The 12,964-nt window shown below is 36.0% G+C and overlaps 1 protein-coding gene across 5 annotated transcripts in view; it reads right to left on the reverse strand.

Annotated features, from left to right (window-relative positions):
• The window catches only part of Ccdc85a (coiled-coil domain containing 85A), a 233,633-nt gene that overhangs the window by 4,279 nt on the left and 216,390 nt on the right, over window positions 1-12,964 (reverse strand). The window contains exons 4-6 of one of the 5 annotated variants that reach the window (XM_008822989.2): window positions 7,924-8,058; window positions 4,838-4,957; window positions 1,592-1,690 (exon numbers count right to left, since the gene is read on the reverse strand). The exons of 1 other annotated variant lie outside the window; for it this stretch is intronic. In XM_008822989.2, coding sequence (XP_008821211.1) covers window positions 1,592-1,690; window positions 4,838-4,957; window positions 7,924-8,058 — 354 coding nt within the window. The remainder of the gene's footprint in view (window positions 1-1,591; window positions 1,691-4,837; window positions 4,958-7,923; window positions 8,059-12,964) is intronic. 3 more of the 5 variants (XM_008822990.3, XM_008822991.3, XM_008822992.3) reach the window with 3 other exon arrangements.

Raw genomic sequence — 12,964 nt, forward strand, 5'->3', positions numbered from 1 at the left:
GGTTAAGTAAAATAGATAAGACATTAGCTAAGAGGTACAGTGTTTCTCATTCTTTAAGATGAAAGGTAGAAAGAGCTGGCCCTCAAACAAGACATTGGTATCCTATGACTTAACTGTCCATCACACCCAATTTGAGCAAGTATCTTCATTTCTAGTTGTAGTTCCTTTAAACAGATAACGTAAGTATTAGGGCTCTTGGCCAAGGTCTTCTATGCAAATCATCAGAAGGATGATGTTAAACTCGGAAATATGATTAAGAAAGAGCTCCATGCACTCCTTGGAGACACAGGAAGAAGACTGTGGTTTCTTCCTAGTTGCAGAACATACATTGCCTGAATTTTATTTCTTACTCGACAGTCAAATGAGAAGCAACATGTATCCCTAGGCATGTGGCTCAGAGCTGTAAATTTGTCTATGGCAAATACCCTAACTTAAAGATCTCAGGCACAGGAGAGCTTTTGGAAAGCATGATGTTTAAAACTAGTGACCTTTAAAACCAAACAACAGATATGCAGTAAAGGAAAAATGAGTAGGAAAAGGTTGCAAAATAAAAAGCAGCCATAACAGGCAAGCAAGCAGGTTTAAAATTCTCACTCCAGCACATATAAAAGCCCACGGGAATTACGTTTAATTTACTGGATTTCAGAAACATCTAGAGGCAGTGACAATGTTTGAGAATATCTGGGCTAAATGGTATTTCTAGGCAAATTTGCTGTTCTAATGGAGTAAAGAATATAAGAATAAGAGCATAATACAGAGCCAATTAAACTAATGCTTAATGTGATCAGTGCTTAACCATGACTTGCATTTAACAAATGGATTGTTCTATAATACAGCATTTAGCCTTTGAAGCTTCATGATTGTATTCGTGATTAAACAATATTTCATATATATATTACTCAGAAATTAAAATCTCAGCAGCTAATAAATTCTAAACCACATTAACAATTAAATTGGATATAGATAATGAAAATTAGTACCTCAATTTTTAACTGAGTTCCCTGGCTTCATGGATAGGTGTCTAGTCACCTAGCTCTCAGAGTCATCTGACTCACCTTACTGTTATCTAAGTTTGTGTTGGCTAAGGAAAGGTAAAGACAGCACTTTGTATGATGTGCAGGGCACAAATCACATCTATGAACCAAGCAAATACTAGCTAGCAAAGTGGTGTTTTCCAAGACTAGTTACAATAAATTCAAAGAGGCTGTATTTTGTGGGCTTCTTCATCATAAATTTTTTTGACAATCTTTTTTTTAAGTCTTAAAAGTAAAAAAAAAAAATCCCACACACCACATTTTATCAAAATTTGTAATGCATCTTTTTAGATAATAATTTGTGGAAATGCTCAGAGATCATTCTGGAATGCAGAACTGACTGATCATTTCTGATCAGGGCATCACATGTACTAGCAGGCACTGTACCACTGAGTCAACTGATCTCTGTGTTCTACAGCATGGCTGTGTTCATTTGTGTCCCTATAATAAATTGTAAAGCTTCTGATCAGCACTTTTTAAAGTGGGTAGTCTTAAAGCAATGACTAAGCTAAGATGAGGCTTTCAACACAGATACACAAGAAGCACATCAAACTTACATTGCACATCTCTCTGACTATAGCTTTCTCTGTCTCACTAAGGTCATGGTCAAACTCTTTACCCTGCTGACGATCTAGAGTTTCCTGAACATCCAAGACCTGGATTTGTTGAAAAAGAAAAGCAAATTTCACATGGGAAAAAAAAAAATCTGTTAGTTACGATAATACCATCAAGTACCTCCATTTTGTCAAAACTTTAGCTTGCTCCAAGTCTGCATATCAGAAAAGATCGATATATGGCAAAAATCTTTAAAAATAATAGTTATTCTGAAAACTGAGATGAATTTACTTTTTCTCAAATGGTCATTGCAAGCTAATCCATTATATCACAGATAGTAAATTGAATTCATTAGTGTCTAAAATAATTAGATATATTTAATTTGGTCATTAAGATAACTTAATACTGTGAACCATTTGGAGACAGTCAATAAGTCTGGCCATATGTAATTGCAAATATAATTAGTTATATGCCAAACTATCCAAGTAATATGCAGATAAAGGCCTATAGAAAAGATGGCTAAAAAGTGGATGTAAGGACTACTGAGTTCATAGTTCTTGCTTGGACATGTTTCTAGTGCCTGAGAAAGGAATTGTTGCACATAGAAAAAATGTCTCCTTACAGTGAAACTATTTGAGCAATACTTTAAAATCTTTTCATTGGAGCAAAATGTGTTTTAAATGCCTTTTAAACAATTGTATTGGCCTGTATTTCTAGTTATCTAAATTTTTCCTAAATGAGTTAGAATATGAATGTCAAAGTTTTTCATATGGACACTGTCTAAGGTACAAAAAGAGATAAAACTTTGGCTTTGACTGATGTTCATCAAAGTTTTCATATGGACTTGCAAACCACTGCATTGAGGTAGCATAGAAAAACAATCCTTTTCCCAAAAGAAAATCCAACTGAGCTGTGATCTCCTAAACCACTCAGTCTTGTTATGGCATGGCAAGGAAGAACATCTAAGGGTGAATCTGGGAAATCTGCACCAATCAAAAGCTTGGGTCTGCAAATCAAGTTCACAGATACTAACTAGATTCAGTCTCAAAATAGTCTATTCGAAAACTCTTCCCCTGTTCATTTTAAACTCCTAGACATTATCACCACATAGACACTAACTGCTTCTTCAAAGTCTTGATACCAGCTTCCTATTTGTTCTTTATGTACTTAGAGCAAATTGCTGACTGTTCAGTGAATATTCATAGAAAATTTAAAGAGGCTCTTGAACACCTGCCTACAAATTCAATTTGTAATACACCTCACAGAAGTGTACTTCAAATCAGTTAATTTCTACTAAGTGAAGCTCCAGTTAATAGCAGTCATGAATTTTAGAATTGGAGAAATACAATATTATTTAAAATAGGCTAACTTTTCACACAGATTTCCAACATTTCCTCCACAAATCAGGACTGTAGAGCTCATTAAAACCTAAAGCTCTCTTTCAAACATATCAAAGGGAAGAAACTGAACCATTATTCTAATTTTTACCCTCAGAACAGAAAATTATCATCATATAAGTCACCGAAGCAAACACGTTTGATATTTAAGAGCTTTTTGTTACCCAGCAAAGATGATTCAACTGCTTAGTATCTCCCATATGCTGACCAAGGACACTAATATGTTCTGATTATGGAATTCTGTCTTCTTCTCTTGAGATAATATTTTACATGGAAATTGGAGACAAAATTTATAGAAAATTGAGGTGCTCTTCCTTGCCCTCCCTGTCCTCTGGGGGCCACACTAACTGCTACATTGAGAAATTCAGAGACTATTTCAATGTGACCCACTATGCACACTGTATTCAAAGAGCATGCATGCCACTTAACAAGGCAACAGTTTGAGCAGCAGGATAAGGTGTGTTGTTTTTAGATTCTGTACAGAAACTAAAACACTACAAAATTGAGGCTAATCTGAAGCTTTTCAGATGGTCAGTGCCTGATTCACGTTAAAATTCAACCAAGCATTACTGTAGAGAGCAAAGCGCTTATCCGTCAATAAGCCTACACATACTGGTTGCAGGGCAATGTGCCTGATGCTGGCTGTGCCCTCACACAGATTCCTCTCAGTTTCTGGCCTTGTGAATTATCCCATCTAAGACAAGAGGGATAATTGTGCACTGCCAATGGCCACTGTCCTGGTTATCATACCTTCTCTCACCATCAGTGTTTGGGAAAAGCAAACTCATTTTGTATAAACTAAAGCAAAATATACTATGAGCTAATATCCTCTGAAGTTAAGTCACAAAAACCAAATAAACATTTTGAAGCTCTCATCTGTTCATTTGCTTTACGCGTGTCATGGGAGGCAGGGCCCACTTCAAAAAGTAGCAACTTCATTCTAATGGTAAGTCAGAAAGTATAACAATTTTAAGAAAATTTACAAAACTTATGTGTCAATAACTGATCTGAAGCACTCTGTGTTATGGTTCAGAAAAGATTAATAAAAACTGTTAGAAATTATAAACCTGTCTGAAGGACAGTAATTCATACTTTGAAGTTATCTGTTTTGAAGATTATTTTCATTGCTTGCATAAGTTAACAGTTTTTATAGAATATTTACTGTATTTCTTACTAATTTTGGTTATGATACTTATTAATTTCACTTACTGGTAAACATTATTGGTTAAGCAATTAGCCGATGAATTTTGCCCAAATTTTTGTTAAGTCACCACAGAACATAAAGTTAAACTCCCAAAATATATTAACTTATGTATGAGACTACATGTTTTTAAAGCTTCTATAAGGGAACACTAGCTAGAATCTGAAGACTTAATTTTGACCTAGTAGAAGAAAAAGTAGGTTGACATTTATGTCAATAATTTGTTTTTAAATAATAGGAAGTTGTATAACATACTTCAGCTGTATAAAGAAAGCCATGGTAGCCTTCTTCACTTTGACACTCTCATTTATGTCTACTCCTGTAGACATCTATGCTATAAGCATTGCACACATAAAACCTGAAACAAATTCTACACATGGATATGCATGCACATCAGACTTCAACTTTAATGCAGATAAAAATGAATAACATTACTCAAACAAAATGATGAAACTAAAGATTTAACCTTAATAATCAAGTCCATTGCCAGGTTAAAAATTAAAATCACGAAGATTAAAAAGTTACACCACAAAGGGGTAAAAAACAAAACATCTATGGTTAAAGCAAGACTGAGGACTCCCGGACTACAGCAAACAAACCACAACACGACCAAGGTTCTGGATAAATAAATGTTGCACACAGTTGGTTACCTTAAGAGAATGTACCACAGGTTCAGGTTGCTGAGAAGGTGTGGTATGTCCACTGAAGCTAGCTGGAGGGTTGGGTGAACTGTTACTCCCATCAGCCCCTGAAGACAACCTAAAAGAACCCTTAGTAGAAAATCAACAACTTTGTTATTAAAACAAAAGTCGTCTGTGACTACATAGATGTCATTCAATATAGTCTCACCAGCAAATGAAAAATAGCCATTTTGTTAAGCTTTCTTCTATTCTTTTTCCACTCCCCCAAGTTTCTTAAAATGGGATAGCACCTATCCTTAAACATTCTGAATCTGTTAATTGGAATACCCTGTCAGCTTGACCAATAAAAACCTTTAACAAGAGCCATCCTTATAAGTTTCTGGATGCCGTCTCCAATTTACCAAAGAGTACAATGCCCCCAAGGAATGGTCATTAAGAACATTTCAAGAATGGTTTTTGTAACATAAAGAACTAAAAAACAAGGAATTCATGAGCTACTCCACAGCTGAGTGAAACGTGCTTACTCAGCAGATCAAACGCCATATTCCACATGTCTCAAAAAACTGCTAACATATCACATTCTTGCATTTTCAAAATTGTGTCTCTTATAAAACCCTTCTTTGAGTGAAACACCTGTAATAACAGAACATTTCTGAAAGAGGTTTAACCAAATGTAACATTTCTTCTAAAAACTATTCATTTTAGCCTCACTTAAGAATGGAAACCAAAATGGATGCAACCTACATATTTTAATTAATAATTCTTTGTAACTCAGTGGGTGAGAAATAATTAATTAGACCTATGTGAATCACATTCATCTGGGAATTCCCCTCCTGCATCTATAGTCTTTCTGAAGAGTGACTGATGGAAGACTAATGGGGTAAAAAGAACAAGAGACAGCGATTATCTACTCTTAGAAAAGGGGGAAGGGGAATTTCCCAAGCTTGGTTTGTATTGAGCATTAGATTCTCAGGGGACCTGAGAAATTTTAATTTCTGCCCATCAACAACGTGCAGATTTTGCCACAACTAATAGCATTAATCAGTGAGCCATTAAGTTGGCCCTGGTAATGTAATCTTCTGAGGAAGAACCACAGAAGGTGTATTATGAATTCATAAAAGGAAAGGCAACTATGATTTGGGGAATTCAATAGCAATAGCTCTAGGAGAGCTCCCATGGTGTACATTTTTAGGGATGGGAGGGGACAGCTGCACATAGCAACAGTTACAAATATGGGTTGTATGTGACCAGTGCTGTTCACAGAGGATTTAACAATTCTTATAGATTTTTTACATTGACTATTATTTATGAAATGTAGAATATTATATCTCATGTTGCTTATCATTTCTTCCTACATCCATGAAGGCTCCCCTTGCCTCCAGGCAAGCTTATGAAGGACATGTTCCTTCCTCTGCTCCAAGAATTGTTCGGTCTACTCAGGTCCTGCCTCCCACCTGCACTAACCACCAGGAAGAGGAAGTAGTTCAATTAGACATTTTTAGACTTCTTCAGCTTTCTGTTCTCTATTTCTAGAAAGCCTTAAATAAAGAGCTGGTGAAGGTCTGTCAAATATAAAAGCCCCTAAGTCCTCTGGAAAATTAAATTACAAAGTTTTTTTCTGGATTTATAACTCAAACAATAAGAAAAAAAATAATCCCTGACACAAATCATAGAAAAGGAATTATCTGAGGTTTAATGATACTTGTACCCGCCTTCCTCACCACTGAATTTTATCCAGCTTTTCCCTTTGCATAGATAAGTGATTCCAAAACTATGGAGTGTTAAGGGAACCTCTTCCCTGAGTGACGTTGGTCCTCAGCAGTTCTTCTTCCCACACCAAGAATACTTTGAAGACTGCTAAAGGAATTCAGCATTCAATTCACCTTCTGTTTAGAACAAAGCATCACGGTGCCATTTTTCTTGTTTGGAGATCTGATTTAGTAGACACTAAACATTCCAACTCTGGTTGACCATCATGCCATTTCTTCTTTCAACCCTTTAATGCACAGTTTCTGTTCAAAGTTTTCTCTTTCCATAATTGGTCAAAAGATAGGTACAACAGTAATAACATGATTTGCTTAGGCATAGGGCCCTGTTCTTCAGGACATTTTGGCCTAAGAAAGCTTCTAAAGTCAATGTTAATAGTATCTTCCTACTACATCATTTGAGACATTTGGCAATGTTAAACTTTGTGGAATATTGGGGAAAAATGTATCTTTCAAAAATTTACTTCAAATTGATTGAGAGCCATGGACTAGTAATCATTCAAAAAGATCAAGGCATATATACGCCTTGATATATAAATACATAATATATGGTAAATTTTAACATCAAAATGTACTAAGATGGTTTTCTAGTCATAACAATAGAACCCAGCCCTCGTTCTGTCTCATTTAACACCGTGAAAGTTCAACTTTCTGCATTCTTATAAGAATATTCAAAGAATTACCTAGGTTCAATAAGTATGCACTCCCAATTGACTGATATATTTGTACTAAACTATTTTTTAATATGTTACTGAGTAAAGTTTTGGTACACAAACGATGTTAAATAGTCTCTCAGAGCTTATTTCAATAAGATTAAGGCCTCTTAGTCAAATTGTACTGGATTGACTCAGAAGCCAGGGAATTTTAAAAGTGGAAAATCTTAACAAAATTGGAAACATGATTCCCAGTTAGTTTCTTGCAATTCACATGAATACATTGTGCAAATTCATATAATCTGCAACAACCTGTGCCACCAGCCAATTGGAAGGAGCAGGGAATAATTTTGCAGGGTTTCCTGGATGCATCTGATGGCATTAGCTCATTCTCAGGACCACTGGTCTTCTACACATCTTTTCATGAAAGGTAATTTCACCATTTCTACTAGTTGGCTTGCTCAACTTTCACACTCAGGGTGAGGAGAAAAGCTCTAGTACAACTCTTAGGAGGTGAAAGACTCTACTTCCATCCTCCCACCTCCCTTCCCATAAAAAAAAAAAATCTTCCATGTGCACAGGCTAATCATCTACCCCCCAAATGCTTTTCCTCTAGCAACAGAAGCCATCTGGTTATACACAAGCAAATTCAGGTAGCTGACTCATCTTCACTCACCGGGAGAGTGGGCAGGCATCGTCCTATTCCTCGGCACCCTTGCCACCACTGCAAGACCCGCCGGGCTCTGGGCCCCCAGCCTTTCTCCATATTTGAGCTGTTTCTAGTTGGAGGTTGCCTTCTATTCTGGGTGGCCTTATATTTGGAACAATATGGTACAATCACTCAGAAAAATACTGTTTCCCAAGACTCAAGAAAGCAGATAGAATAAGAAGCTTAATGAAATGATCCACAGTGACCACAATGGCAAGCTGTAACATGCACCTGTAGCTAGGTGAGGGAAAGCAAATAACAATCGAAAGTCCTATAGTGAAACAGTGCTGAATGCTCTTAAGCAAGATAACTACACCCTCAAGCTATCAAACAGGAGATGCTAAAGAGAAATTATAGAAAAACATAGCCTTGGAGCTGGAGAGACGGCCCAGCAGTTAAGAGCGCTGGCAGCTCTTACAGAGGACCCAGGTTCGATTCCCAGCACCCACATGCAACTAACAACCATCTATTACTCCAGTTCCAGGGAATCCAATACCCTCTTCTGACCTCCATGATCATTGCACAACACATGTGCCGTTCACTTATATACATGCAGGCAATACAATCATACACATAAAATAAATGTAATAAAACATGTTTTTAAAAAGAGATAAAAAAAACCTTGAAGCTATTTAAACAGCTTCATTTCATAGAATTTTACCTATGAGAAACAAATTTACCATAAGTCTTTCAGGTTTTTAAATTGTGGAAGTTCAGAAAATAACAGAAATGATTGTAATTATAATTGGAAACAATATACATTTTTGTTAAGAAATACATTGAAGCACATATATAGCACACACTTAAAACATATACATATATAACTATATATAAAATTTTCACTTCTCATAAAATTTCATATTATGTCAGATTCTCAATGAAAAATGCAGCACAATAGAGATAATGGCCTAAGAAGTTACCACTGTATTAAAACAACTTTTACACAATAAATCTTCATAATGCTCAAAATTATTATTAATCAGCTAATTCCCAAATTACTATACTCACTGGAACTAGGAATAATGCACGTGAATTGAGAAAAATCTAAAAATCAATTTCCTTACATTTTAGGTTTTTCCCAGGACCAACCTACGTAACTATTAAAATGATCAGAAGCAAAATGAGCATATTTGAGCATGGTTTCTTCTCTCTGTTAACATTCACTATGACCTTTTACCAAAGCTACTATGCAACAAACAAAATCAAACAATATTAAAGCAAGTATGCAAAATGGTCCAACAATACCACTATGGAAAAATTATGGTTTATTCTGGGATATTGCAAATGAGAATACAATATTTGAGTTCTCATAGACTCATTTTCCTAGAAATTAGTGCTTTGGTCTAATTTCACTGTAACTTTGAGAGTTGAAACAAGAAAGAAAATATACCACTGTCTTAAGTCAAAAGGGAAATAGTGGTTTCCAGCAGGTGGTCCTCATGAACTCCTGACTTAGTCTATGAAATAGGCACCAGGTACACTTACCAAATAAGTCCTACATACTCTACTTTTTCATATGTAACAGAAAGTTACATATTTGAAGTAGAGCAAATGATCATTTCAGCACAGAAATACTGATTTGAAAATCACTCTTTTGTTAATTATTTCATGTGTAAGTGTCTAACCTATTTCCATCACCAAAATAATTATATTCAACAATTTCTAATATGACTGATGGCTTTAATTATACTACCTGCCCTAATAAGTTCTATTTCCAAGATGATCATTAATTAGACATGCAAATTTTAAGGTTGCTTTTGCAGATCATTTGGATTTGGTTACTTTCATGACCCAAGCATCTCTCAGGTCTTAACACTTTTCAGAATCAGTAGGTAAAACATAAAGGACTAAAACCTATCTTCATTCTTCCTTGATGTGTAGTGAACCCAGATCTCAATGCCTGTCCATTAGAGTAAAACATATTACCACAGCCAGGAAATTTATGATAGTACCCAAGCACTAAGAAGCTTGCAAGAAAGAACCACCATTCAGATAGTACAAAGAGAATGCACATTATTTCCCCACTCTCGGGATGCAGACAGAACATAAAATAGCTGTACATTTCAATCTTATAAAAGGTTCTTTTAAACACATTGAATGTGTTTTATAAAGTTTCACTAAGGTCCCTAAAAGGAAATAATATGCAAGGGTCAGGTTTCTGTGGAATAAACTACTTGATGAGGTAGCTATATTTTATATGTTATTTATGATTTTTATTTTATGTGCATGAGTGTATTGCTTGCATGTATGTAAGTACACCAGCATCATGCAATGCCTGCAGAGGCTAGAAGATGCCATCAGATCCCCTGGAACTGGAGTTAGGGACCGTTAGCCATCATGTGAGAGCTGGGAATCGAGGCTCGTCCTCTACAAGTGTAGCCAGTGCTCTTCGAGCGATCTCTCCAGCCCCAACGATGTAACTACTTTAAAGAAAAAAAGTACCTTTGCAGGATCAGGATTACTGATTGGCTACTTAAGTCAGCCATTTGTTTTAAAATTTACACATGGAAAAATGCACTCTGAGACAGCTACTGTCTTTGCCCTTCAAGCGTACAAATGAAGCTCAGCTTTTCCCCAGCTCTCCAACTGTCATTATGGTGTTTTCTGAAGACAACTTCATAAAATCGAAGAAACCATCAGTAGCTCCCCTTTTGGAATTGTTTCTGGCAACATTAAGGCCCCAAATGGTGAAAAACAATTCTGGTTATCAAGCTGGAGAATAATTCCAAATAAATGTAATAAATTTACTTTTTATTTTCTGGGGAGATTTGTTTTGCTTAGTTTTGTTTTCAGTCATTTTCTAAAATGACAAATTTGTAAAACAAGCAATAATAGAGAATGCCTGAATGATGCCCTTGGTCACACCATTTCTGTACGCTGGTCACCTACTGTACACACGGATACGCAGTCATGTTCACAATTCATTTTAGGTATCAGAATGATCTGCCTTAAATACAAATAATAAGTTGATACTCTGTGCTGATTGTGTGGAGAAAAGTTATAGATTACTTGCTGTATGAAAGGGGCTTATTATAGAAATCACAAATTTTAAAAATATTTTATTTATTATGTTTATGTGTATTTGTGTACTGCCTGCATGTAGGTAAGTGCACCCATGTCATGCAATGCCCATGGAAGTCAGAAGAGGCTATCGGATCCCCTGGGACTGGAGTTACGGACAGTTGTTAGCTCCCATGTGGGTGCTAGAATTCAAACACGGGTCTTCTGCAAAAACAGTCAGTGTTCTTAACCATTGATCCATCTCTCCAGCCCCAGAACTGCAAATTCTTACGGTAGTAACAAACAGCCTAAATTTGAAAACAAAGGACCTCTTAGATCCCAGAAGAATATCAATACATGAATACTTCTATGCCTCTTACTACATATCTAAAATATGTAGAAAGGCAAACTCTGAAACGTTTTCTATTGCTGTCTTTAAAATAATTGACTTCTTTTTTGGAGTGAAGTGAGAAAAATCAAGTCATTTAAATTTTGAAAGGTCATTTAAACAGATAGAAAATATACTACTGTCTCACGCCATAAAATTGTGGATCATAATGTAACTTTAAAGAACCAACAGTATGAAATCATTCTGATTGAGTTTTTGTTTGTTTTGTTTTTGCTATTTTATATTTTATTTGTAGCTGTTTTTAGTAAAATTAGTACAATTAGCACCTTTGAGTTTTCTATTCTTTTGCATTATTATAGGGAATAAAAATCTCAATGAGTATTTTGATATTTTCTGCTATTGTACTGGAGTGAAAGAAAAAACAGGATCCTTGGGATTTAAATGTTTTTCTTAGGGCTGCTTTAGCAGCAAAAATATGACTGCACTTTTGGTATTACAGTAGATATAGATCTTCTTCACCCACAGCAAACCTATATTCTTGTGTATGTAGGTGTATGTGCACATGTGTGTACCTAAATGTAGAGGTTAGAGGTTGACATTGGAGTGTCTGCCTCAGTCTCTTCTCCTTCTTATTTTATGGGATATAGTCTCTTACTGAACCTGGAGCTCACTGATTTGGTTAGACAGGATGGTCAGCAAAACCCAGAGATCCTCCTCTGTCCATCTCCACAGTCCTGGGATTACAGGCATACACCAACTTGCCCATTCTTTATATGGGTGCTAAGGATCAGAATGCAGGTCATCAAGTTTACACAGGAAGAACTTTCAAGACTTAGCCATATCTTTAGGCCCCTTACAGTCTTCGTAACAACAAACTCCCAAAGCACTTTTTAAATTCTTGTGAGATACACATATATATTTTTGAATCACACCCTTCCAGCCTCTTTCCATTCTGAACTTCAGCCCCCACTTGCCAGAGCATTTGGCTATAGAATAGTCTTCAGACAGAACAGAAAAGAGAGAAAATGCAGAGATTTGTGCCCTTCACCTCTCACATTGATTATTTCATTATTTTACCAAAGAAAATACTCAAATGAAATGGCTATACAGTTTTATGAAAAAGAAAGCATCAGCCATATAGACGTGAGACCACTGTATCATAAATAATAGCAGTACGCCAGTGATCTGGTTGCCATCGAGCTGTAATTATTTTTAAAATTTATATATAAAAGTTTCATATTTATATATTTATATATATAAAGTTTCGTATATGTTTCTGTATGTGATTCCTACATGTGTTGGCAGTGTGAGCCAATAAGAAAAAGTTACACTTATTGGTAGGCATGAAGCAAGGACCCAGAGGGGAAGAGAGAAATGGGTGGCAGGCTGGCCCTAGACTGAGAACTATTGGAGATTGACTGCCATTTGGAGAGGGAGAGTATGCCTTACTTATGATCTCTAGATGGGTTGACTAGACTCCGGTGGATGAATTTGCACTGAAGCACATCGGGGTACAAAAGTTTGACTGACTATGACTTAACATGTATGGCAGAAATACATGAGTTCGCTGGGAGGAGGGGGAGAGCATGACTGGGGAAGAGGGTCTACAGTTGACTGAGAACTGTGGTATGAAATAACAAAAGCTCAGTAATTTTTTTA

This window comes from Nannospalax galili, unplaced genomic scaffold (genome assembly GCF_000622305.1).
Source record: "Nannospalax galili isolate Female #2095 unplaced genomic scaffold, S.galili_v1.0 scaffold286, whole genome shotgun sequence".
NCBI classification, from domain to species: domain Eukaryota; kingdom Metazoa; phylum Chordata; class Mammalia; order Rodentia; family Spalacidae; genus Nannospalax; species Nannospalax galili.